The 26,416-nt window shown below is 37.5% G+C and overlaps 1 protein-coding gene and 1 long non-coding RNA gene across 2 annotated transcripts; one reads left to right on the top strand and one right to left on the bottom strand.

The window, feature by feature from the left end:
* Positions 1–2,344: 2,344 nt before the first annotated feature.
* Positions 2,345–5,107, bottom strand: LOC134651506 (uncharacterized). Its single transcript, XR_010097112.1, has 2 exons — positions 5,038–5,107; positions 2,345–2,668 (listed from the first exon to the last, which is right to left on the bottom strand). It is a non-coding gene; the product is annotated as an uncharacterized LOC134651506 (long non-coding RNA).
* A 606-nt stretch (positions 5,108–5,713) lies between these two features.
* On the top strand, positions 5,714–24,291 carry LOC134651353 (organic cation transporter protein-like). Its single transcript, XM_063506433.1, has 7 exons — positions 5,714–5,891; positions 9,886–10,081; positions 13,592–13,692; positions 14,978–15,129; positions 22,326–22,952; positions 23,756–23,937; positions 24,129–24,291. Exons 1-7 carry the CDS (start codon positions 5,719–5,721, stop codon positions 24,285–24,287), a joined length of 1,590 nt encoding a protein of 529 aa, XP_063362503.1. The 5' UTR covers positions 5,714–5,718; the 3' UTR covers positions 24,288–24,291.
* Positions 24,292–26,416: the final 2,125 nt, after the last annotated feature.

The following is a 26,416-nucleotide window of genomic DNA, read 5'->3' as shown; positions in this document are numbered from 1 at the left end:
AAAACTAAAAAAAATATATGATGTACATTACCATGTAAACTTCCACCGAAAATTGGTTTGAACGAGATCTAGTAAGTAGTTTTTTTTTAATACGTCATAAATCGCCTAAATACGGAACCCTTCATGGGCGAGTCCGACTCGCACTTGGCCGCTTTTTTTTTGTTGTCCCCTACACTTTTTTATCAAATTTGCGATTTTTTATGTTATTTCTACTCAGAATCACGAGCTCTTTCTATCCTAATAGGAGAAAAAAAGTGTCCTAAGGTTTTTATTTCCATTACGTCACCATTTTTCATAGACTTTGTATGGCGGTCGCGGAATGGAAAGATCGAAAAATGGATGGAAATTTTGGGACACTTTTTCTCCCATTAGGATAGAAAGAGCTCGTGATTCTGAGTAGAAATAACAAAAAAAATCCCAATTTTGAAAAAAAGTGTAGGGGACAACAAAAAAAAGCGGCCAAGTGCGAGTCGGACTCGCCCATGAAGGGTTCCGTATTTAGGCGATTTATGACGTATTAAAAAAAACTACTTGCTAGATCTCGTTCAAACCAATTTTCGGTGGAAGTTTACATGGTAATGTACATCATATATTTTTTTTAGTTTTATCATTCTCTTATTTTAGAAGTTAGGGGGGGGGGGACACACATTTTACCACTTTGGAAGTGTCTCTCGCGCAAACTATTCAGTTTAGAAAAAAATGATATTAGAAACCTCAATATCATTTTTGAAGACCTATCCATAGATACCCCACACGTATGGGTTTGATGAAAAAAAAATTTTTGAGTTTCAGTTCGAAGTATGGGGAACCCCAAAAATTTATTGTTTTTTTCTATTTTTGTGTGAAAATCTTAATGCAGTTCACAGAATACATCTACTTACCAAGTTTCAACAGTATAGTTCTTATAGTTTCGGAGAAAAGTGGCTGTGACATACGGACGGACAGACAGACGGACAGACGGACAGACGGACAGACGGACAGACGGACAGACGGACAGACAGACAGACATGACGAATCTATAAGGGTTCCGTTTTTTGCCATTTGGCTACGGAACCCTAAAAACGCCCAAATGATTTAAAGCTACAATGGATTGGAAAAATACCTGTTTATAAGTGTATAATAATTTAAGTAGTCCCGTGTTCAAAATATTTTATACGTATCACGTCGTACGAGCTGGAGACGACCCCGGAATCATTTGAATTCATGGCAACCAGCGTAATCAAAAGTTAGGCGTAAGTATGCATAGGTAGCTGGTCCCACAAGGCACGAGTTGATATATTTTGTGAATTACTTTAGACACTTAATCCGTGCTTTCACAACACCGATCTACAATGTACAAGATAGCCTGCCAAATATCAAAACTGCGACTATATAAAATCGGAATGATTCCTGTTGATTTCAGAAATAACATGTGATTGCGTAAGTTATTTGCTTTTGTAACAGTATATTCCAAGATATCATAACCCATAAACCCACCGTATCTCCTGAATACAGTTTTCGTATTTTCCAGTTGGCTAACCTTACGTTTAGGTACATTAAAATTAAAGCATACCTAATATAGTTCAATGCATTAAAGTGGGCGTTAGCTGCCGCCGTGAAACTCAAAAATTGACTATTTTTTTCATATGTAGACTACATATGAAAAAAATTATATATGTCAATTCTTCTCCTGTTTCGCAGTCTTGATATGTTCATAGCTATACGTAATTAGCTTCCCTTTTGTACATTTCAGTAAAACTATTTTTAAGCAAGCATCATTGCAGATCTGTGATTTTTATAGCCAAGCGAAAAATTCACGTCACACGCACATCTATCGGCGTCACAACAAGAAATATCGGCCGTATTTGAACAATGCTTAAAAGTTGTCACCGCGATACGATACCGATCTGTCAGTGTCAAGGTGTCAAGTGACATTTCTTCAACCAAAAACGTTTTCACTTTTGACACTGAACGATCGGTATAGTATCGCGGTGACATCTTTCAAGCATTGTTCGAATACGGCCGTTTGTTGGAAATGTCAACGATCTGGGTCAAGATCAAGAATACTACAGCCAAAATTGACCGACCAAGAATAATCAAGGTCGAATTCTTCGAAGTGATATATGACACGAGTCGACATATAATTACATTGGTCATCACTCATCATTATTGACGCGAATCGTGTTGTCTATGAAGCTTCTAGCAACAGTAGAAACCTGCATTAAACAGGCGCTCGTACCGGTTATAGATCAATAACAAAAAGCGGCCAAGTGCAGGTCGGACTCGCCCATGAAGGGTTCCGTATTTAGGGGATTTATGACGTATTAAAAAAAAAACTAAGTTTACTAGATCTCGTTCAAACCAATTTTCGGTGGAAGTTTGCATGGTAATGTACATCATATATTTTTTCTAGTTTTATCATTCTCTTATTTTAGAAGTTACAGGGGGGGGGACACATTTTACCACTTTGGAAGTGTCTCTCGCGCAAACTATTCAGTTTAGGAAAAAATGATATTAGAAACCTCAATATAATTTTTGAAGACCTATCCATAGATATCCCACACGTATTGGGTTTGATGAAAAAAATTTTTTTGAGTTTCAGTTCTAAGTATGGGGAACCCCCAAAATGTATTGTTTTTTTTTTCTATTTTTGTGTAAAATCTTAATGCGGTTCACAGAATACAATCATCTACTTACCAAGTTTCAACAGTATAGTTCTTATAGTTTCGGAAAAAAGTGGCTGCGACATACGGACGGACAGACAGACAGACAGACAGACATGACGAATCCATAAGGGTTCCGTTTTTTGCCATTTGGCTACGGAACCCTAAAAATGACATATTAAATATGTGTCGGAGATCTTGATGCTCAATCAGTTTTATGTTAACTTAGGAGTTTGATTTTTTCAAGCTTCAATTGACGGTAGACTTGAGTACCTATATGGTTTTAATTTCAACTCGATACCGGGCGCGTTACCGAGATCAAGGGTACATACAGACAGACGGACGGACAAAGTGATCCCTTTTTTCTTTTGAGTTACGGAACCTTAAAAAGCGGCCAAGTGCGAGTTGGACTCGCCCATGAAGGGTTCCGTATTTAGGCGATTTATGATATATTAAAAAAACTACTTACTAGATCTCGTTCAAACCAATTTTCGGTGGAAGTTTGCATAATGTTCATCATATATTTTTTTAGTTTTATAATTCTCTTATTTTAGAAGTTACAGGGGGCGACACACATTCCGTAACGTTTGTATTTTAGTTTTTATTTTATTTTGGGTAGTTCCATTTCATAACTTTGACGATAAACAGGAAAACCCACCTCACCCCGTAGTCCCTCGTATTTGGGGTGAGTTGGGTTTTCATACAAAGGTGATTTTGGAAGATTGTTTTGATCGATTTTTTTATTATGAGTATTACTATAGCTCCATTTTAAATTGGAATACATAATTTTTGTAGCAGTAGTCTTAAAAATCCATCTCACCCCCCTTTCAACCCTTCTCTCCCCATTCATAACCCAACTCTCCCCGCGAATCCTACTCACCCCACCATTTTACGGTTCTACCACTTTGGAAGTGTCTCTCGCGCAAACTATTCAGTTTAGAAAAAAAAAATATTAGAAACCTCAAAATCATCTCACTAACATCTGACACTGGATTCATACACTTAGGCATTCCTCAAGGTTCGGCACTAGGAAATACCTTATTTTTGACATTTGTCAACGACCTTCCATCCGTTATCACAACAGGATTGCCAGTGCTGTTCGCGGACGACACCACCGTAATAGTAAGCGCGCAAACCTATGAGCAGCTGGGTGAAAAAATCAATGACACTTGCAGACAGCTGCAGCGGTGGTTTACAGTTAACGGGCTGCTGCTGAATGTAAGCAAGTCCAACGTTATGGTTTTTTCAGGACGACACGTCTCACTACCACCATGTATATCTGACGTCCCGATGCCGCTATGTACCGAGTGCAGGTTTCTTGGTTTTATGATGGACGCGAACCTGAACTGGAAGTGCCATGTTGACAAATTATGTGATAAGCTGAGTAGTGCCGTCTATGTATTAAGAAAATTGAAACCTCTTATATCGCAAATTGCATTAAAATCGGTTTACTTTGCCATATTTCATTCGCGAATGTCTTACGGTTCTATAATGTGGGGTAGCTCGACGGATGCGAATCGAGTCTTAATACTACAAAAGCGTGCCCTGCGCGCCATGGCTGGCGTTAAAACAAGACATTCGTGTAGGGGTATTTTCGTAGACTACCGAATATTGACGCACTACTCACTACATATGTTTGAGGTTTTGATGTTTGTCAGAAATAACTTATCGTCATTTTCTAAAGTAAACGTCTCTGGCAAGGTGATTCGCTCAACAGGGCGCCTTAGAACTGTCCCGCGTCGCATGGCACTTGCAGGGAAAAACCCGCGTGTCATCGGCCCTACTTATTACGAGCGACTACCCCAAGACTTGAAAGACGAGCCCTCTGACAAAATATTTAAGAGCCGTTTGAGAAACTTTTTATTGGATAAACCACTGTATTCTGTAAAAGAGTTTTATGAAATCACTAATTAGATTTACTTAGATTGTTGACATCTGAATTGTAAGGTTTATTATAATTTATTATTTATTACTTTAATGACGATCCTCTCATTGTGACCTTAATTATTTTTTAAATATTTGTTTTTAATTTATTGTGATACTACTGACATACGATTTGTAATTTAATACCTAAATTTTGAATGAAATTTTGATTGTGACTTATTCTTCATACTTATTCAATTATTTCGTAATGTAAAAAAACTGACAATCACAATATAAATCCCTGACAATCTACCATGTGTAATTTTAAGTGAAATTGTATATTGTGAGATAAATAAATCATATCAAATCATATCATATCATTTTTGAAAACCTATCCCCCATCCCCCAGATACCCCACACGTATGGGTTTGATGAATTTTTTTTATTTTTATTTTCAGTTCTAAGTATGGGGAGCCCCCAAAATTTATTGTTTTTTTTTCTATTTTTGTGTGAAAATCTTAATGCGGTTCACATAATACATCTACTTACCAAGTTTCAACAGTATAGTTCTTATAGTTTCGGAAAAAAGTGGCTGTGACATACGGACGGACAGACAGACAGACGTGACGAATCCATAAGGGTTCCGTTTTTTGCCATTTGGCTACGGAACCCTAAAAACGGATCATTTTGTGTGGAAATTTAAAGTGACCCGTTTTTGCTCTTGGATAAAATATACTTATTTAATAAAATATTAAACTTAAAATTTTATACCTACTTAGGTACTTACTTAAAGTAAATGCCAAGTTTTAAAAGTGTGAAACATAATAAAACGTGTATGACCAGATCAAAGGCCGAACTATAAAATGCAGTTACATAACATTTTTAACCGATTTAATCAAATTTTTACTGTAGTCATGTGTATGCGATAAAATTACATATATACCTATACTATGTTACTCATATTGTAGCGGTCTCTTTACCTATAGGTACGTTTTTCATTAACCACGACGCCTTAGGATGTAAACTTATTGATGCCAATTGATATGGTGGCGATGCTTCGAGATTCGCGTTGAAAATTAGTATCTCACAAGCATTTGAGTCGTTTGGTGATCTCAATAAGGAAATATAAATTAAATAGTGTTTTAAACATTTAAAAAATACAATATTTTAACTAACAATAAACTAACTAAAAAGAAAACTAATTTAATTTAAAATGAATATTAAAGTATCTTCCAAAGATGAGAAATCAAATGAGGATGTGTTCAAAAAATTGTGCGATTTCGGAACATTTCAGACTGTACAGTATTTTTTGATTTGTTTGCCGTTGATAATGGTGTCCATGATGAATGTGAATTATATATTTGTTGCGGAAAATATCAACTTCAGGTAAGAAAAAAAAACAAAAAGATTATTATACTTGGTCAACCAGATCTTAACAGTAGAAAAAGGCGGCAAATTTGAAAAATGTAGGCGCGAAGGGATATCGTCCCATAGAAAATTTGAATTTCGTGCCTTTTTTTACTGACAAGATTTGGTTGACCAGCTATATAAAAAAATATTTATAGATGGTCAAACAAATCTTGTCAGTAGAAAAGGCACGAAATTCAAATTTTCTTTGGGACGATATCCCTTCGCGCCTAAATTTTTTCCAATTTGCCGCCTTTTTCTACTGACATGATCTGCTTGACCAGCTTTACTAAACAAGTAGGTATATCAAGAAACAACTAAGTATAATGATCGTGGTGACGCGGCAAGTGTCGTAATGGGCATCTTTGCACCTATACAGCTCCCGAGGGTTGTGTTTGTCTTAAGCATATATTCATTATAAAAGTTTAAGGAGTTTTTTTAAATATTGCAAGATGTAAGATTAATGTTATCTTACACTACAAAAAAAATAAGGAGAGAATATGCGCGAGTAACTTTTAGGAATGAGGTCCATATGAGGTCCGTTCTAAATCTTTATGGTTCTTGAACGGAACAACTTTTTACTGACTTTTTTTGTAAATTTTTTTTCACACACTACTTATCGTAGTTCTTGACAATCATAAAGTAACTTTTTGTCATAAACGATATTGAAATCACATAGAGTTAGACCAAAACAAGTCTGCAACGATTTTGATAGCACACGCAGTGCAAGTGTATAACTACATCATCATTTCATAGAAGTTTGACGTTTAAAATAACACTTCCACTGCGTGTGCTGTCAAAATCGTTGCAGGCTTTTCTTGGTCTAACTCTATCTCAAATACATAACACATAATACATAACAGGAAAACATGACATTAACAAGCTCACGCCTCACAATCATGATCTCTGCATTTTTCAAACCGTGGTCAATAATGATATCAATCATGCAAGTTGTATAATTGAAACTTGAAACCTACCAAAACAAAAAGCTTGCGTCATACCATAACATTACCCAAAACCCGGCGGCGGTAGCACGGTCGCATTTTTTGATCGCCGCAAAGGATTCTTAAATTGTAAACTTTTTAGTATTGTATCAGATAAACTAACCTAATTTCAAAATCTTTAATGAGTATGACCGCGAAAATTTATAGCAGTAACGGAGAGGAATAACAACAGAACTCTCATCGCACACAGATTTTGTTGTACGGAAATCGGTAAAAAAATAATATTTTCACCACACCAACTGGTAAAGGCTCTCTTGATTGTTCAAAAACGGATAGCAAAGTTGCATTTTATTAACATGTGGGGCAAAGTAATCAAATGCTAAATTGTAGTTATTTTCTTATGTTTGCTGGTAAAATTGACTTTTAAATGATGATTTTTAATAATAAATATTTAATAACATTCATTTCAATTTGATTGGGTTTGATTAGATTAGATTTATTTTGATATTTTACTGATAATATTTTCTTCGGGTTGATGTAGTGAAAAATGTTGTGTTTCACTCGGGGGAAAATTTTGTTTCACCCTCGTGCTTTGAGACCCTCGCAACGTTCAAGATTCCGTTTTTCGAACCACTCGCTTGCTCGGGTATCAATATTAGCACGAGCGGTTAAACAACAACTTTGCCCCCTTGTAAAACAAATAACTATTGTCACCTAGACCAAATCAACCAAAACCTACATCAAAATAAGCTTAGTAGTTTACGCAATAGACGCTACGTGAACCATTTGATTAGTTTATAATCCGTATTCATCTCCACAGACGACCTTCATCAGATCACGTCTTCCGGGTAATGGGTTACGTTACGGTTAAGATCATTGTCACTTTATTGATAAATAAACCGGCCATGATAATCTTTATCATAATCAAGTTATATATAGACGTATTTAGACACTTAGGTATACGGGTTTATATAACGCTATTTTTGCCCAATGTTTCTTAGATTAGATTCACGCCAGTTTGCGATTTATTAATTTACTGATTAATTAACATAGTATAAATAATCTGTATATTTAATATAGCCGATAAACTAAACTTGTTATGCGTTAAGAAACGGAGATATATTATATCTTTATATGTAGAACAATTACAGTGTAACAAATGCTTTTGATCGCGAACTTTAGAATAGTTATTTGTACAACAAGAGATCAAAGTTTGATATTTCTTTGAGTGCTTATTTTGAGTCCCGTGCAAGCGAAAGATTCTATAATATCTATAACCTATAATCTAATTTAGAATCTTGAGCGTAATAAGGGACTCAAAAGCGCACGAGATGTAAATAACTTTGATCTCGTGTAGTAAACAACATTTTTCACCGGAGCAGTGAGAACATACCTATTAGACAACTTGAAAAATGTAATCCATCTTCATCACTTAATACCTGCACTCATGTTTTCTTAAGATATTCAAACAATTAAGTTTAATTACCGCAAACGAACACAAAAACAAACCGTAATAATAAATTTCTGTAAAATAATATGGAATTAACGAACATCAACTGACACTTCAATCGACACCTTTGTAAGATACGGTCCGAATTGCGGATACGTACTATTTGTCAACTATGGTAGAAATTCATAAAAGTAAAATAATTAATTTTGCGTGATGGTCTGTGTATTTTTTGAGTTCATTATTTTAATTGTACAATAAAATACCTAAAATATAGTATTTTATCAGTTTTAATCAAATCTTAAACTTTATGTTTATTAATAACAACAGCACCAACAGCATTCTAAACATGATAGCTAATAAGCTAGATTGTCCTCTGTTGTGGGCAATGGGTCAGCGGACAAAGTCACTTTTTGTTATAAATTATTAAATATTTTATATTTTATTAGGTTACCCATTATTACTAGCATACTTAAATCATAAGCTATAACTAACAAATGTTGTCTTACCATGACTGTCTGACCATTGTTGTCTTAAATAAAGAAATTTTGAAATTTGAAATTAATTAATTATTAATAATTCATACTCGTACGTGGTTTGGAACGATGCGGTCTGAAGTTTTTCGGGGGTCTATTATAAACCGTAAATATACCGCTGAATGTCGTTTTAACTTTTTTGTCTGTTTCTTTTTGCTAACAGTGTGAAAGGGACAGAGATAATAGAACCCAAGTATTTCGAACTTGTATTAGACCCCGCATGTTGAAATGACATTTGACTATAAAGGTCACTTGAATGTTATTTTGTCTCACTCAGTGAGTAAAATGCGATTTTGCTCACTGAGTGAGACAAAATGAGTTTTTAAGAAGCAAAGTACCCTTGTTCGAGCTGATGAGGTGAAAATATATATATCCATGTTTTGAAAAGCATTGGATGGCATATACATATAGTATACGTTTGGCACGTTGCTTCATCCAGTAAAATTTCTAGTTCCTCTCTGGTGAAGGAAAAACATCGTGTGGAAACAAATTCAACAGTGTGCGTGAAGTCCCCATATCTAGGCTGTAACTCAAACCCTCTCGTAGGCTTTTGCCCATCAGTCAGACATATTATGCAATGATTAGAGATGCCACGAATAGTGGTTTTGGCTGTATACCGAATATTCGACCTCTCTGCCGAAGCCTAATATTCGACGGCTGAATTTTGAGTCTCATTTATTACGAAAACTACCAACAAATGCTCACAAAAAGTTCTTCAGGCCTTCTAGAGTCAAACCAACGTAACTCTGCATGGCATTGGCAATAACATAGTGGCAATGTCATCGTTAATGACAATTCATGACGTTTATCTCCGTCACTGTGTTCTATTTTAAGATGGTGCAAAGTTTACTTAGATATACTCTAACAACTTGTTGTAATTGTGAGATAGGTATATTGGTTTGTGATACATTTTAATTAAGTACCTACGTATTTTTTGTACAAGTACTTAGGTATTCGCTAATTCAAATATTGTGCACTATTTGGCCGAACAGCGAACTAAAGAACATTCGGCAAACTGGACTGACTCACTATACATATTTTTTCAGATGCCGTGTCCCCGAATGTGACGGTCTGAATGCAACAGCGTCAACGCCCGTGTGGTGGCCCAGCGCATACGACTCCAAGTGTGTCAGACCAATATTCAACTTAACAGATGAGGCGACGTGCGAAAACCAGATGCCTGTTGAATTCAGAGAGTGTGAGGAATGGATTTATGAGCACGGGAATTCGGCTGTTGTTGAGGTTATCACTATCACATCACTACACCTTACAAAACAAAGTCCCCCGCCGCGTCTGTCTGTTTGTGTATTTGTATGTTTGCGATAAACTCAAAAACTACTGAACGGATTTTCATACGGTTTTCACTTATCGACAGAGTGATTCTTGAGGAAGGTTTGTGTATAATTTGTTAACCCGTGCAAAGCCGGGGCGGGTCGCTAGTCAATTAATTAATATTGAAGTGACAATTGATTCAATAATTACTGGTAGTCGCCGGATAAAGCTGCAATAGGTACCAAAGATCCAGTAAATTAATCAAGAAAATGAATGTATGTATATGTCACCGTAAAAAATACATCCAAATCTGTTCAGCCGTTAAAGTGCTACGGTGCTACGGACAGACACTCACATAGCGGTCAAACGTATAATAACACACCACTCTGTGTCATCGGAGGTTAAACATATGACTTATGCGACTAGTTACAAGCGCAGCAGTGCATTGAAAACATTATAATACTTATTTTCGATACAAGTGCGAAAAAGAGGAAATTCGAAACGAGTGGCGATAAATTAAAACACGACCGAAGGGAGTGTTTTAAATCGACACGAGTTGCGAATTACCTATTCGCACGTGTATCGAACAACGTTTTACAGTACATATGGCACTTTAAAGTTTCGACATACGCACGAAAAGTGCTATTTTACGCACTAGTGCGGAAAAGTAGCCCCATATGTACTGTAAAAGCATTTGAAACGTAGAAAAGCATGTCATCCAACTCGGAGATCTCACAGAAGGGGCACTAATAAATAAGTTTATCATACACACAGGGACATGCAAAGTCACTGCAAAGTAGTAAATATCGTCATCTACAATGATCAGGTGATGAGGTTGTCAGTCACATATACAAAGCTCATTACCTAACTCAGCGGTCGGCAACCCGCGGCCCGCGGGCCGCATGCGGCCCGTGAACCTGTCACTTGCGGCCCGCGAGCCTCCCTGGCTATTTTGTATGTAATAATGACAAACGACAATGTCTGACAAAGTCATAAAAATTAACAAAGTGCGGCCCGCGTCACCTACGTTAGCTACTATGTGACCCTTGACTGCTAAAAGGTTGCCGACCGCTGACCTAACTGATCACTTTACTCATTTCCTTGATAAATTGCGTTATCCTCATTGTCGCATTGCTGTAGCGATTAGAGCGTTCATTTTATCAAGGAGATTAACAGGACAACGCCCATTTCCCCCGTAGGAACACTAGGAACACGGAACGCGTAGGTACCAGAAGTTACACATACAACAATAGCGTATTTGACTACCAGTCAAATCAGTTTCTTTTTTCGAACTGTCAAAACGATTTTGCTACTATGGAATGTATATGAAACACTAGCATGTGACGTCACAATCAAATTACCTACTCTTTATAGTTTGATACGGGTTTTAAAACTACTCTACTCGCTCTATTCTCTTTGTATCACAAATTTTAGCAACAAAAACCAGTCATAAATAATATACATTGTTTCCTACTTTAAAGTTAAGACTAAGTTTTTTGTTACTATACCTATTTCAGCATAATGTTTTAAAATTAGAGTATAACTACGTATAGTACTATTATTTATTCTGTGGCATAAGTTTTATCATGCAAAATTGAAATATATAAATGTTTTATTTTCATTTATATATTTCAATTCAGTTTACTTGAATGGTTTTTTCCATATAGGTACCTACATGTCCCCGTAAAAATATTTTTGTACAAATGTTAACTTCTAAACTAATCCCTAGTATAAAATATACAAAAGTAAGTAATTTTATTAAAATATACTTTATAGTTTCCGAGAAAGATGGCTGTGACATTCGGATACGCTGCGATCGGCCACGTAGGACACTTTTAGTTATCTGCGATAGACAGACATGACGAAACTTTACAGGGTTTTTGCCATTTTGTTTACGGAACCCCAAAAACCATCGAGACTAAATACTTCCATGTGTAAACAGTGCGGGTTATTCCCACTAGTTACCACCAAGTTGTTACCGGTGGTAACTACTGGGAATTTTTTTCCCACCTTTTACCACCAAAATTTTGTTAGAGTTAAATACTAAAAAATAGTATGGTATAAATATAGAGTGATTTAATATTAAATTATAAGTCGATTAGAATTTTAGTAAACTGCCTTAAAAGTGACCTAACCTATTGAAACAGTTTAACCGGTACTAGTACAAAAACTAAAATACGAGTATTTGTAAGGATAAATGTAATAATCCATTTAGATTATTTTTCAAGTGATTTTATTAGGTACTTAATTCAAAATCACTCTATATTTATACTATACTATTTATACTGTTTTTATTTGTATTTATGAACTCTAACAAAATTTTGGTGGTAACTACTGGGAATTATTTTTCCCAGTAGTTACCAGTGGTAAAAGGTGGGAAAATAATTCCCAGTAGTTACCGTGGTAAAGGGTGGGAAAATAATTCCCAGTAGTTACCACTGGTAACAACTTGGTGGTAACTAGTGGGAATAACCCTGCACAATATATCTCTCGTCATTTTTAGGGTTCCGTAGCCAAATGGCAAAAAACGGAACCCTTACAGATTCGTCATGTCTGTCTGTCCGTCTGTCCGTCTGTCTGTCCGTCCGTATGTCACAGCCACTTTTCTCCGAAACTATAAGAACTATACTGTTGAAACTTGGTAAGTAGATGTATTCTGTGAACCGCATTAAGATTTTCACACAAAAATAGAAAAAAAACAATAAATTTTTGGGGTTCCCCATACTTCGAACTGAAACTCAAAAAATTTTTTTTCATCAAAACCATGTAAACTTCCACCGAAAATTGGTTTGAACGAGATCTAGTAAGTAGTTTTTTTTTATACGTCATAAATTGCCTAAATACGGAACCCTTCATGGGCGAGTCCGACTCGCACTTGGCCGCTTTTTATAGGTACACATTAACAAAAACACTACTATTGTAACTTCTAATAAAATTAAGATGATAATATTGGTAGGTATATCCTAGACGTGATGATCATTACATCTAAGTCACGTCCTATCATCGTGGCGACTAGATAATTGTTGTTATAATTATTATAATAGATACACTTTAATCATTATGCACGTAATCCATTCATGCGTTGAATACGTCGTTATCTAAAGGCCGAACCATACCGCATGCGTATTTGCGTAGTAGGTATAAAACGTAACCCTTATAGGATCACTCGTGCGTCTGTCTGTCTGTCCGACCATTTCCCCCCCTCTCCCTTTATCTCCGAAACTACTGGGTCTAAAATTTTGAAAAAAAATAAAAATACACAACATAGTTCGTTACCTATAGATGACAGGAAAACCTATTAAAAATGTGCAGTCAAGCGTGACTTCATGTACGGACGAAACCCTTGGAACGCGGGTCCGACTCGCACTTGGCCGGTTTTTAATATTCGAAAGCAGGTCTTCTTTCTAACAGTGGTTCTTAGACGTGTTTTATCAAAATCGGTTCACCCGTTTCTTATCATAACAGTATTTTGCCTTCTAGCTGGACATCGGATGCCAATCGTGGAAAGCTTCATTTGTAGGCAGCATCCACAACATAGGAATGTTGTTCTCAATGATATTGATGGGTTGGATAGCAGACAGGTAACTCACTTTCTTATCTTATTTTATTGGTCAAATACTCGTATTATACGAGGTTGTTATGAATGAAAATATTTATTTTCAGGCAACTATTGGCCCATAGATAAATACCTCAAAACTAGCATACATATTATACAATATATCTTTATAAAAACAAAAGACACACGATGGCTGCGATGCACTTCGCGACCCCGCTGTGTGTGTGTATGTTTGTGTGTTATATTTGATAACGTAGTACAGTCGACATCAAAGATATGTTTACACTTTTCGCGTTATTACAAAGGAGTAAAGTGTAAACGTATTCCCTGACGTCGATTGTACAAAAGCAGCATTTCCGACTCGGCCGATGCTGAAAAGTACAATAGGTAGGTCCTTAAGTATCCGTCACCTTAATGTACCGGTGTAAATCACATTTATGTACCGGTCTACTTATCGCGTTTAATCTTCACCGTTGCAAAATTGACTTATTTTTGTTTTGTGCTTAGATATTGGATTCACAAAAACATATTTAGTAGGTTACCTATCAACTTATTACTCTTATTAGCGCTCAGTCAAAAATACTAATTTTGTACCATAATTAAACAGAATATATATCCTGTATGGTATATGGTATATTATTGATACACATCGGTAATCGTGTTACATTTTGGAGCCAACAAAATAAATTTAGTTAAAGGCATCCGTAGAGCCAATTACAAGCTAAAGTGATTAATTAGAGTTAACACATTCATGCACTGCCAAGAACACACGTTCATTTTGTATTGGAAATGAGGCGCTTCGTACTGAAAGGTTACACATACCTATGTTGCCAGTACTAGTACCTACCAGTACCTACTGGCAACATTTATATTTTGACCATATTGCTAAAATTATCTGTAAGTATCTAAAGTATCATTCTATAGAACTTGCTAACTATGTTACTAAGCTAAACAAACCGCTAATTTGAAACTGTCAAAACATATGAATTTTCTGCCTTTTGTTTACATAGTTAGCAAGTTCCATAGAATGACACTTTACTTACAGATTATTTTAACTCTAAACCGCCACCAAAACGATATGAGATTACCGGAAATTTATCAAAAAATAATTAGATTATATACCTAATCGTAAATTAAAATACCTCTGATCAATTTCAGTTCACCCGTAGGTATAATGTTTTATATTTTTATAGGTAGGTATTAGTTTTAGTTTTGTATGTAGTTTTAATTTTAGGTTACTTTTTATTGTACCTACCTAAGTTTGTTTTTAATTATGTTTTTGGTTTTAATAAAATTATACCAAATTTCAGATTCGGAAGAAAACCTACTATAATAATATGCGCAGTAGGCGGAGCAGTCGGGGTGTTCAAAATCTTCGTGTCCAACTTCTACGCTTATCTGACTATAGAATTCTTGGAGTCGTTCATCGCATCTGGACTTTACACTGTCGCTATTGTTTGGAGTAAGTTTATTCAGCGTATCGCTAGTTCTTAATGACCTTACTATAAACATGCAGTTGTTATCTTTTAGATTACTTATTATTCTTAGAAATATAACCATTTTTAAACTGCACCAAAAGTACCTGCGCTCATATTTTAGAGTAATCTTATAGATGCGCTGTAACGCTAGGTCACGCTATGGTAGGGTCGCGGGTCAATGAAACCTCAGGTTACTTAAAAATAACTATATTGTTTTTAAAAATAACTATATTGTCCGTTCCTAACAGCACTGGGTAGATGAGCGCACTGAAAATAACACTGGCCTGACTAGGGTCCGGTAGCGGAGACTCCAAGGTGGATGTTGTAGGGACTAGGCAGCTCCACGTCAGCTAGGCGTGGCTCCAGTGAGTTCCGTGACCGCTTGTAGTACGGCAACTCCAGCCCTTACGCCGGTACTTAGGCGTCGAGTAAATGATCCTGGAAGTCCCAGAGATAAGCGTTAGGGTGCAGGCCATGTCATCTGTTTGTGCCGGTCAAGGTCCAGTGTTAAGGATTGAAGGGAAGCGCAATTACCTAGCTCAACCGGCAACTTTAAAAGCTTATAACAGTATTTAGCACAGCCCTAATATACAATTAAGCACAGAAGCTACATAATGTGAACTCACCCCAGCGGGAAACACTCGACACTAAAACTAATGATATTAATATTATGCACGACACGACAAGCGACGTGTCGAATAACGGAATTTTGATAAAAAGTAACACGCGCTCCCCGTTCGATGGCTCGGAGCGGTGTGAAGGCAGAGAAAACCGAATGCCGCTAGCCGGCGGCGCTCGCGCATCTTCGGAGATGCTCGTTAGTGTTAGGGATCCGCTCTTGTCCGCGTACCGCGGCGCGCGGCGATTAAAACCTTAAGCGCTTTAAGTAAATACCGTGGTTCCGTATTAAAGATTATGTTAACGCGTACACTGAGAGTGCGACGTTACAGTACCCCGCGGCAAACGGAAGGATTTGCGACTATCAACGGAAATCCGTCTTCCTAATCTGCATAGTTAGTTAACTTTAGATCTTTTATATGCCAGCAACCGATCGACTGACCAGACTCGTCACTCAGCTCGTATACTAAAGGTGATTTTTTAGCAATGATCCTGCAGGGCACGAATTTAGGTGCTAGTTTTTTGCTAAACCTTTTGTCCTTGTCACTTTGATAAAATGTTCTCTTCCAGACTAAGTCTCCTACATTAAACTCCGCAGGTTTCCTTCGTAAGTTATACGTTTGGCAGTTCCTTGAATGAGCTTGTATCAACGCCGCTTGTACTTTATCAAAAATGCTGGAAAGGACACCTAGATTTTCAGCATAAGCATCCCGGGGCTGATAGATAACACTGTCACATTTTGCATCTATATAGTGCGAACCACACGTAACCAACTCTCGACCATACACAAGGAATGAAGAAGAATAACGCGTAACTTCATTAAAAGAGTTGTTGATAGCAAATTGAATCTGGGGTATTTGTTGGTCCCAAGTACGGTGATCCTTATCTATGAATGTCGAAATTGCAGTCATAATTGTTTTATTATATCTTTCGACTGTATTTACATGGGGGGAATATTTAGGAGTGAAATGCACGTTAGGTACTTTATATTTATCAAGCATATTTTTCAATGTTGCACTTATAAATTGTTTTCCATTATCGAGAATAACAGTTGCAGGAATGCCATGCACTAGGAACACGTTTTCCTCCAAAATTTTAGTGATTATGGCAGCAGTAGCGCGTCGAATAGGGAACAGAAGGCAATATTTACTAAAACAGCAAGTAACTACGAATAGAAATGAATTTTGTCTTTTGGACACCGGTAGCGGTCCTACTAGGTCTATGCTTATAGATTGGAAGGGCCTAGCGCATACCTTCGGCCGACCCATCTCTCCCAGCGGAGGGTGGTTTTGATGTTTATGAGCAATACAAGCGTCGCATGAGTTTACGAATTTCACTGTATCGCCATGCATACCCGGCCAATAGTATCTCAGTGCGAGCCGCTTATAGGTTTTAAAAATACCTAAGTGGCCAGCAATTGGCTGTGAATGATTCTCCTCCAGTACAGAGCGTCGTAGTTCGCTCGGTACAACTTCCTTCCAATCAAATTCCACGCGCAAGGGACAGTTGCTTTTCATTAGCCTAAAAAGCTTCTGATCCCTCACTATATAGTTTGGAAAAGAAGTAGGAGAATTTTGACAACCGTTGTAGATATTTAAGTACCACTGATCAGTCGACTGAGCAGCGTTGGTATTGTCCTCAATTGCAGAGATAGGGCAGGCTCGCGACAGGGCATCAGGAATTACATTTTCGGATCCCCGACGATGCTTGATTTCGAAGTTAAAAGCTGAAAGTCGCACACCCCAACGTGCAAGGCGGCCAGTAGGATTATTCAGATTCAAAAACCATTTCAGTGCAGAGTGGTCCGTATAAACCACGAATTTTTTACCATTGTCTAGATAACAACGCCAGTGCTCAATGGCAATCAAGACAGCCAGGGCTTCTCTCTCTGTAATGCTATAATTTCGTTCAGCTGGAGAGAGCGCTTTGCTCATGTATGCCACAGGTCGTTCCACACCGTCAACCGTTTGAGTGAGCAGGCCTCCGACGCTGTAGTCACTCGCATCTGTGTGGACCTCAAAGGCCATATCATAGTTAGGGCAGGTCAGAATAGGGGCAGATATGAGGCACTCCTTCGATTTATTAAAAGCTTCGTCCGCTTCCTTTGACCAAACAAAGGGGGGAGCCTTCTTACTCGCAGAAGTTAATTGATTTAACGGACCTGCAATAGAGCTAAAACTTGGTACGAATCTACGGTACCAGGAGGCCGTACCCAAGAACCTTTGCACTTCTTTTTTATTCGTTGGGGTAGGAAAGTTGAGGATAGCCTCGACCTTCCCTGGATCTACATGAAGTCCTTTAGAGTTGACAATGTATCCCAAGTACTTTAATTCGTTACGAAAAAAGACAGACTTCGCAAAATTTATAGTTAAATTTGCCGACCGAAGTTTATTATGAACCTTTTGAAGAAGGTTTATATGACCTTGGAAGTCAGATGAGACCAGAATAATATCATCCAAAAATACAAACACTGAATTCTCGAATTCTGGGCCATAAAAAAGGTGATCTACAAGTCTCTGCATAGTTGCAGGCGCATTAGTCAACCCGAAAGGCATAGTAACAAAGCGGAAGGTTCCACGAGACGCGACATAGAAAGAAGTTTTATCACGATCTTCATCCGCTATGGGAATTTGCCAGAAGGCTTTAGATAAATCGATACTACTTAAATATTTAGCGTTTTTCAAATTGTCTAGAATTTCTGCTACGTAGGGTAGTTTATAAGCATCTTTACGTGTAACTGAGTTGAGTTTCCGACTGTCCAAACAAAATCGTAACTTCCCGTCTTTCTTTGGTGTGAGCAAGACTGGCGATGACCACGGGCTCTCACATGGTTCTACGACACCAAGTTTAATCATGTCATCTAGTTCCTCACAGATTATACGCATCTTTTCAGGTGGTAGCCTGTAATATCGTTGTCGTATAGGCGGCGAGTCCCCAGTATCAATCCGATGATTAACCAAGTGCGTACGGCCTAACCCCGCTACTTCGGTTGATATAGATTCGAACTGTTTGATAATATCTGTCGCGGTAGCTAGCTCAGAGTCATTTAATTCATTTAACGAGTGTAACATGACAGGATTCTCCGCAATTGCCGAAATTTGCTGGTCATTTGGTGACAAAGAAATCGATTTACAGTATTTTGGAAGGAGGTTGAACTTAGTCCAAAAATCCGCCCCTAGTAACAGAGGACTAGTGACCGTAGGTATAGCATACGCTTTAATAATGTGAAATTGGCCTTCAAATGTCACTGGAAGGTTTATGTAACCTACAGTATCCAACTTGTGATTGCCGGCAGATACAAACGACTTAGAATCGTTGGTATCACAGAAAGCCAGGCCAGTAGAAGCGGCCAAGTCTAAGTGTGAGTTATTTCCAAGTACCGTGATCCACGAACCCGAATCTAATAATCCACATAAGGACTGATCCCCCACTTTCACAGTTGCATAAGGGCGCACATCACCTGATGGCTTTTTATCGAAGATTGTTGCAATGGAATAGCTCGAGAAATAAATTTTGATAGTTTTTAACCACTCTTGCCAGTCCTCGTAATCGAATTTGGCAATATTATTGCAACAACCTTCCGCCTCTAGTTTTTTGGAGCTTTAGTAGATTGGCAGTTAGGACAGTTAGGGAACGTATAATCTTTTAGACCACATTTGAAACATATCGGATAACGCTCCTGTTTACAGTCCTTCAGCGAGTGCTCAGCACTGCGACAGCGGGGACAAAATCGAGCCTTTGCAGTTGAAGTGCCTGGTCTTGACTCGATAGCCGCCACCGGTGTAAAGTTGCTGTTAGATTTATACTCGCGGTCATAAGAATTGTGGAAATTTTTACGCTCAGAAGGGCCGTAGTTATTTTTAAAATATGGTGCTTTTGACTCAAACCTAGTGTAGGCCAGGTCTGGAGCCAAAGTAGTGTTGGTAGATCTAGGTGGCTCGCGAAATTGAGATGAAAGGCATTGGATTTTTTCAAAATTAAGACACATTTTGCGAAGTGTTGCAATAGAATCGATACCGTTTATATAAGCTGCCAACACCGGGGAATAGCACGGTCTTATGTTGTGTAGCAAAATATGTAATTTTTCTTGTTCCGTAATCGGCGTTGTCAACCGCGAGAATAATTCAGACATAATCGCTAAGTAAATAGTGATATTCTCGTGTTCCCCTTGCGTTCTGCTACGAATTTCCGTCATAAGTCTATAGTCGTAATCGAAAGGGCTAAAGTCCGAAACGAGTTGTACAATTAAGTCATCCCAACTCGTGACGGAATCACGCATGCCGCGGTACCAGTGCAGGGCATTACCTGTAAATATTTCTGAAGCGTACATCAACAATTTCTCAGAGGATAGATTCCTTGCGGTTTTGTACTCGTTTATTCTTTGTACAAATGCATGGACGCAACTTCTACCATCGTATTTAATTTTAAAATCGCTAAACTTCGTGTGGTCGCATTGTACTGTGACCACAGACGGTCCTTCTAGTGAAGTCGATTGTTGAGCACAGTTGGTGTGCTCAGATGTAGCACTTTGAGCAGTTTGACTAATTTTAAATTGGTTAATTTTCTTAGATAATGTGTTAAATTCCTTTTGTATCGCTTTAATCACCAAAGCTTGAGAAGTGTCAGTGTCATCTATTCGTCTCAAACGATGATAAATATGGTTATGTAATGCAGTTGTACGTTGAAATAAATTATTATCAAATTTATCCTCAAGCGAGGTAATTTTTGAAGCAAGCTCATTCAAGGATATACGCACGCCATCACAGTCCTCCTTAGCCTCAATACCAGAATCGAGAACGTCATCGTTTGGAACTAACAAAACCAGTTTAGTTATCTGTTTTCGCAATCCTAACACGTTTAATGCTGGCTCACCGCCCCTAATAAGCACTTCATAAGTTAATTCGTTCTTATTTAGCATGAAATATTTGATGGGGTGAGTTTCCATTTTGTTTCACAATTAAGAGCAGATTATTAAATAGAGAAGCAGAACTAATCCCAATACACACTACTTTTACACTAATAGAAGAGGGTAAATTACAACGATGGTTTATACCAACTAAAAATGAATGGAGTTACAATAATATTATACTGTGCTATATAAGATTTACACGAGAAACAATTGAGTTAAATTACGATTCGGTTTTATGAACTACGCTAAGGAATGAATAATTAGCATGCAAAATCAAAAGATATTCAAATGCAAACTGTTACGAAAGCTTACCCTTACAATAATTACTCAGTTAAATTAAATAGGTATTCGTTAAACTGTCCGATTACTCTCAATTTCACAATACACTGGTTTGCCAATTATCTATACACCACCTAATTTCTTAAATTTGGCATTTATACGCAACAGTTCACAATAATTGATTAAAATTAGTTGATTAAGTACTTACATAAGCATGAATAAAAAACAAAGTGGGTAGAACGTACCAGTTTGCTGCCGTAGAACCTCCTCGTTCACAATGTTGCGTCAGCCAGGTTGAGAACTAGATAGATAGACCTGATGCCACCCAGTACCATTGGAACAAGACAACCACGAATAGGCGCCACTGTAACGCTAGGTCACGCTATGGTAGGGTCGCGGGTCAATGAAACCTCAGGTTACTTAAAAATAACTATATTGTTTTTAAAAATAACTATATTGTCCGTTCCTAACAGCACTGGGTAGATGAGCGCACTGAAAATAACACTGGCCTGACTAGGGTCCGGTAGCGGAGACTCCAAGGTGGATGTTGTAGGGACTAGGCAGCTCCACGTCAGCTAGGCGTGGCTCCAGTGAGTTCCGTGACCGCTTGTAGTACGGCAACTCCAGCCCTTACGCCGGTACTTAGGCGTCGAGTAAATGATCCTGGAAGTCCCAGAGATAAGCGTTAGGGTGCAGGCCATGTCATCTGTTTGTGCCGGTCAAGGTCCAGTGTTAAGGATTGAAGGGAAGCGCAATTACCTAGCTCAACCGGCAACTTTAAAAGCTTATAACAGTATTTAGCACAGCCCTAATATACAATTAAGCACAGAAGCTACATAATGTGAACTCACCCCAGCGGGAAACACTCGACACTAAAACTAATGATATTAATATTATGCACGACACGACAAGCGACGTGTCGAATAACGGAATTTTGATAAAAAGTAACACGCGCTCCCCGTTCGATGGCTCGGAGCGGTGTGAAGGCAGAGAAAACCGAATGCCGCTAGCCGGCGGCGCTCGCGCATCTTCGGAGATGCTCGTTAGTGTTAGGGATCCGCTCTTGTCCGCGTACCGCGGCGCGCGGCGATTAAAACCTTAAGCGCTTTAAGTAAATACCGTGGTTCCGTATTAAAGATTATGTTAACGCGTACACTGAGAGTGCGACGTTACACGCACATAAAAAAATTGTGCTGTAAAAATTGTGCCTTAGAGGAAATACCTACTCGTTAAGAAACCATACACCTGCGAAGAAGAAGAAGAAATAGTTGTGTTTGACCTACATATAAATATTCAAAATCCGACTTAGATACTTAGGTAGGATCGCTTCGGTGTCCATTTATTTTAAATTTATTTCAACTTTTTTATTTCCAGTGATTGAAGTCGGCGGTGAAACTAAAAGAGTCTCAGCTGGTGTTATATTCTCCTACGCCATATACGTAGGCGAAGTAGCATTCGCCTTTATAGCGATGGGCCTTCAACATTGGCAATCTCTGATACTTGCCATATACGCCCCTGTCATAATATTCGTCATATACACAATTGTTCTTAAAGAAAGCACAAGATGGCAACTATTACGAGGAAAAACTAATGATGCAAGGAGAACGTTTAAAATAATTGCTAGGATAAATAAAGTAGCACTAACAAATGATGAAATAGACAATATAAAGGAAGATGATTTAAGATTAAAATTCAACGTAGCTTCTCAAAAGGAAAAGGAGACTGTACGTGATATTATCAAATCTAAAGAAATAATGATACGTTTGGCTGTTATTTCTTTTTGTTTTTTTACTTCAAGCTTCGTATACTACGGGTTGGCTGTTCAAGCAATATCACTGCCTGGGGACAAATATTTGAATTTTGCATTGACTTCATTGACATCTTTTCCTGGGGATTTGTTGGCATTTTTCACTTTTTCCAAATATGGCAGAAGAATTTCATTACAAGCCGGTTATTTCGCCTGTGCTGCATTTATACTTGCGCAGGCATTTGCTCCAGAGTGTAAGTATAATTATTTTAATTTATTTTAGACATTAGATAAATTATTTAATATATATTACATGTAGATTTTTAAATTGTGGCCCCTACTCCCAAGAAACCTTTAAGGCACGACTTTTAATACATTTGTTTAAATGGATAAACCAACAGAAGAACACATTTATTAATAAAAATACCGAATATAAGGAAATTGATATTCCTACTTGAACTTTTTATGTCCATAAGAGTAGAATAGTACATACATATGTCCAGCAAATGACATGTAATGTGCCAAGAGGGAGCCCGAGAAGTCCTTTATCAGTAAGCTCACAATTTGCTATTTAACCGCAGCTACCGATTGGTGCGTTCAGGAAGCGTATTCTGACTATAACGGACATTTCTTCTACCAAAAACGTTACTTTTGACACTGACAGATCATATGCATAACGCATCCAGATCAAATTCATAACCAGTTCTTACAATCAGAATACGCCTCCAGACCTAGCTAATGCGCCACTTTTCGCGAAACGAAACATTTGCTAAAGCAGCGGTCGGAAACCCGCGGCCCGTGAACCTGTCACTTGCGGCCCGCGAGCCTCCCTGGCTATTTTGTATGCAATATTGACTAACGACAGTGTCTGATAAAGTCATAAATATTAACAAAGTGCGGCCCGCGTCAACTTCGTTAACTACTATGTGGCCCTTGGTTGCTAAAAGGTTGCCGACCGCTGTGCTAAAGGATCGCGCGCGTACAGTGCAGGAGCGGTTCACAAATGGCGTGCGAACAACATTTACCAAAATTATAATATTACGCTTGTTTGTTTCAGCGACTCCATGGCTAAAACTCCTGTTGTTCCTACTGGGAAAATTAGGAACTGCTCTCTGTTTTACTGGAGTGTACACTTACAGTTTAGAATTGTTTCCTACTAGTGTAAGAGGATCCCTGTTTGGTTTTTGCAATACGCTTGCGAGAATCGGCAGTATGTTGTCACCGCTGGCTCCTTTATTAGTAAGTTATATATAGTTATTTACGATACAAGTGCGAAAAATAGTACCTGCCTATACATTATGTCTGTGTACACGTTCGAATTTACCTGTGTCCTAAGTTATGAAAGGCATCTATTTTATGAAAAAATTAAACAGCGAAATTAAACAAAAATAAACATAAAATTAAAATAAATTCGTAATTACTTTTTTCAGGTATCGGAGCTGCCGGCTCTACCGTCAATACTTTTTGCCTCGACGGCCATGATGGCTGCTCTATTATTAACATTCACTCCGGAGACCAAAACTATGCCGTTGTTCGATACTGTGGCAGAAGTAGAGGCTTACAAATCAAAAGTTACTACCAAGCTTTAGATGAATATACCTACTATATTATGGTCAAGATTAGTATATTTTATTTCAATAGCTAATTAAATGAGTTATTACACTGAGGAAAGGACCAGACCTCGGCGGATTTTCTCTGATCAGATCTGGGAAATCCTGAAGGAAGGCCAGGTCAAAAGCACCCTAAACCGGCGAGCGTGTATGAGGGATGTTATGAAAGTAACGGAAGCGAAAGAGGTATGTCAGGATCGTAGCAAATGGAAATCCGTGGTCTCTGCCTACCCCTCCGGGAAATAGGCGTGATTATATGTAGGTATGTATCTGATTTAGGTTTTACGTCAGGACCAGTTTCAGGCGATATCAATCCCAACTAGAAATCTTTAAGCTTCAGTATCCTGAACATTCGGAAAATGAGATCCTACCAGTCTTTATAACGAAAGTTACATTTTCGCAGTAGGTCATCTGAACACAAAACTTGTGTTTTTCTGCGTGTGTATGACCTAAATCCAGCTAAATACTAAATTACCCAAAAAAACAGCTGGCTTACATCTATGATCTAATTCAGTCACATTTGCTTATACCGGGTGGGGTCTGTAATACGAGCAAAAAATTAAACTGTAGGCTGTACTCCTCATACTGATCAACATTTGTTCAGCGACTTTTAAAAATAACTTGTGGTTTGATTTTTAATGCACTTTAACATTTATTCGACGCAACGTATTGTGAATTTTGTTACGTTAGGCGTGACAAGCAACGTCAATCACAATAATAATGGCGTACCTACATTGAAGATAACATTTATGAAAAATAGCAAGTCAAAAGAAAAACTTCATAATTTTTAAAAGTTATTGAACAAAAGTGTCACCGATTGAGGAGTACAATCCATGTTTTAATTATTTGCTCGTGTTACCAGCCCACATGAATTCTTGAATTATAATGTGGAATAACCCCGATAGATATTGCATAGGTATAGGGGTTAAACCAAACAATGGGTTAAAAAATGCTACAATCTGGTCCCATTCTTTTATCTAACCAGACATCGTTCAAACCAGTTAAATAACCAGAATTCATAGCATTGACAATGAAAATATCTTGTTATTGAGTTTTATCGATTATAAATCACTAATCAATACAAACGGTGAAGTGGACATGATGATTAATTCAGAACTACTAGGTAATATTGCTTTAAACGATTACATAAAGTGCACTCAATCAATAGTACCTAAATCGATATGGATTTTTGGATTAGGCAACTGTATTTCAAGTTAAATAAAAAACTGATTATCTCGGTAGCTCGCATTCTTATGTATTCAAATTAGTACAATAATTGTACTAATTAATATTAGTTAGCTATGCGCTAGCACATCCAACCAACGTTTTTTAATAATTAACTACATTGAATTTATTACTAATATACTTTCTTTTTTTATATACCTATGTATAGGTACTTCCATCATATTCTTTCAATATTTACCCTCTGGTGACGATATCAACAATTCGACCTTAATTCACGCCCCGAATTCGAAGTGAAAACAATTTTAAATTTCAATATAAAGCGAATCATATTTCGAGACAAAAGTGCATTTTACTGGAATGTGCTAATAACGAGTAAGACTAGGGTGAATTTTAATTAAATGCGTAGGACATTAATGAGATGAAAGTGAACTCGGCTCCTTAATCGTGATTTGTTTGTTCAATATAATTGCGAGGGGTCGAGTTTCTATTGGAATTTATATGCGATTTACGATGAGATCGCTTATTTGAAACAAAAGAGCAAATCGCTTATAAATTGCTCGATTCCTTCTTAAGGTTAGTAGGTATGTATGTTTTTCCTCCATCACGCAAAAAGGACCAAGCGATTCTAGGTAGGTACATATTATAATGTATAGTGTGGAAAAGCACAGTAAAATACTAATTTATCCCGGAATACATACCCTAATGTACAATAGGGGTTGAAATTTAGTACTTACAGAATACTAGAGGACAGAAAAGGAAATGGAATGGGGGATAGTTTGACGGCTTAGGTATAAGGCGACTCGAGATGAGTGTTAAAATTAGGTATAAGTAAAACTGGTTATAAGTTTCTGCTTTACCTAGAAACTTATGTAAATAGCAGTCATGAGTCAATAGAACTCGGCTCAAAGCTAGCTTTTACCTAA

This window comes from Cydia amplana, chromosome 10 (assembly GCF_948474715.1).
Source record: "Cydia amplana chromosome 10, ilCydAmpl1.1, whole genome shotgun sequence".
In the NCBI taxonomy this organism is placed as follows: Eukaryota; Metazoa; Arthropoda; class Insecta; order Lepidoptera; family Tortricidae; genus Cydia; species Cydia amplana.
The sequence above is the reverse complement of the archived record's forward strand: the minus strand, read 5'-3'. Positions and strand labels throughout refer to the sequence as shown.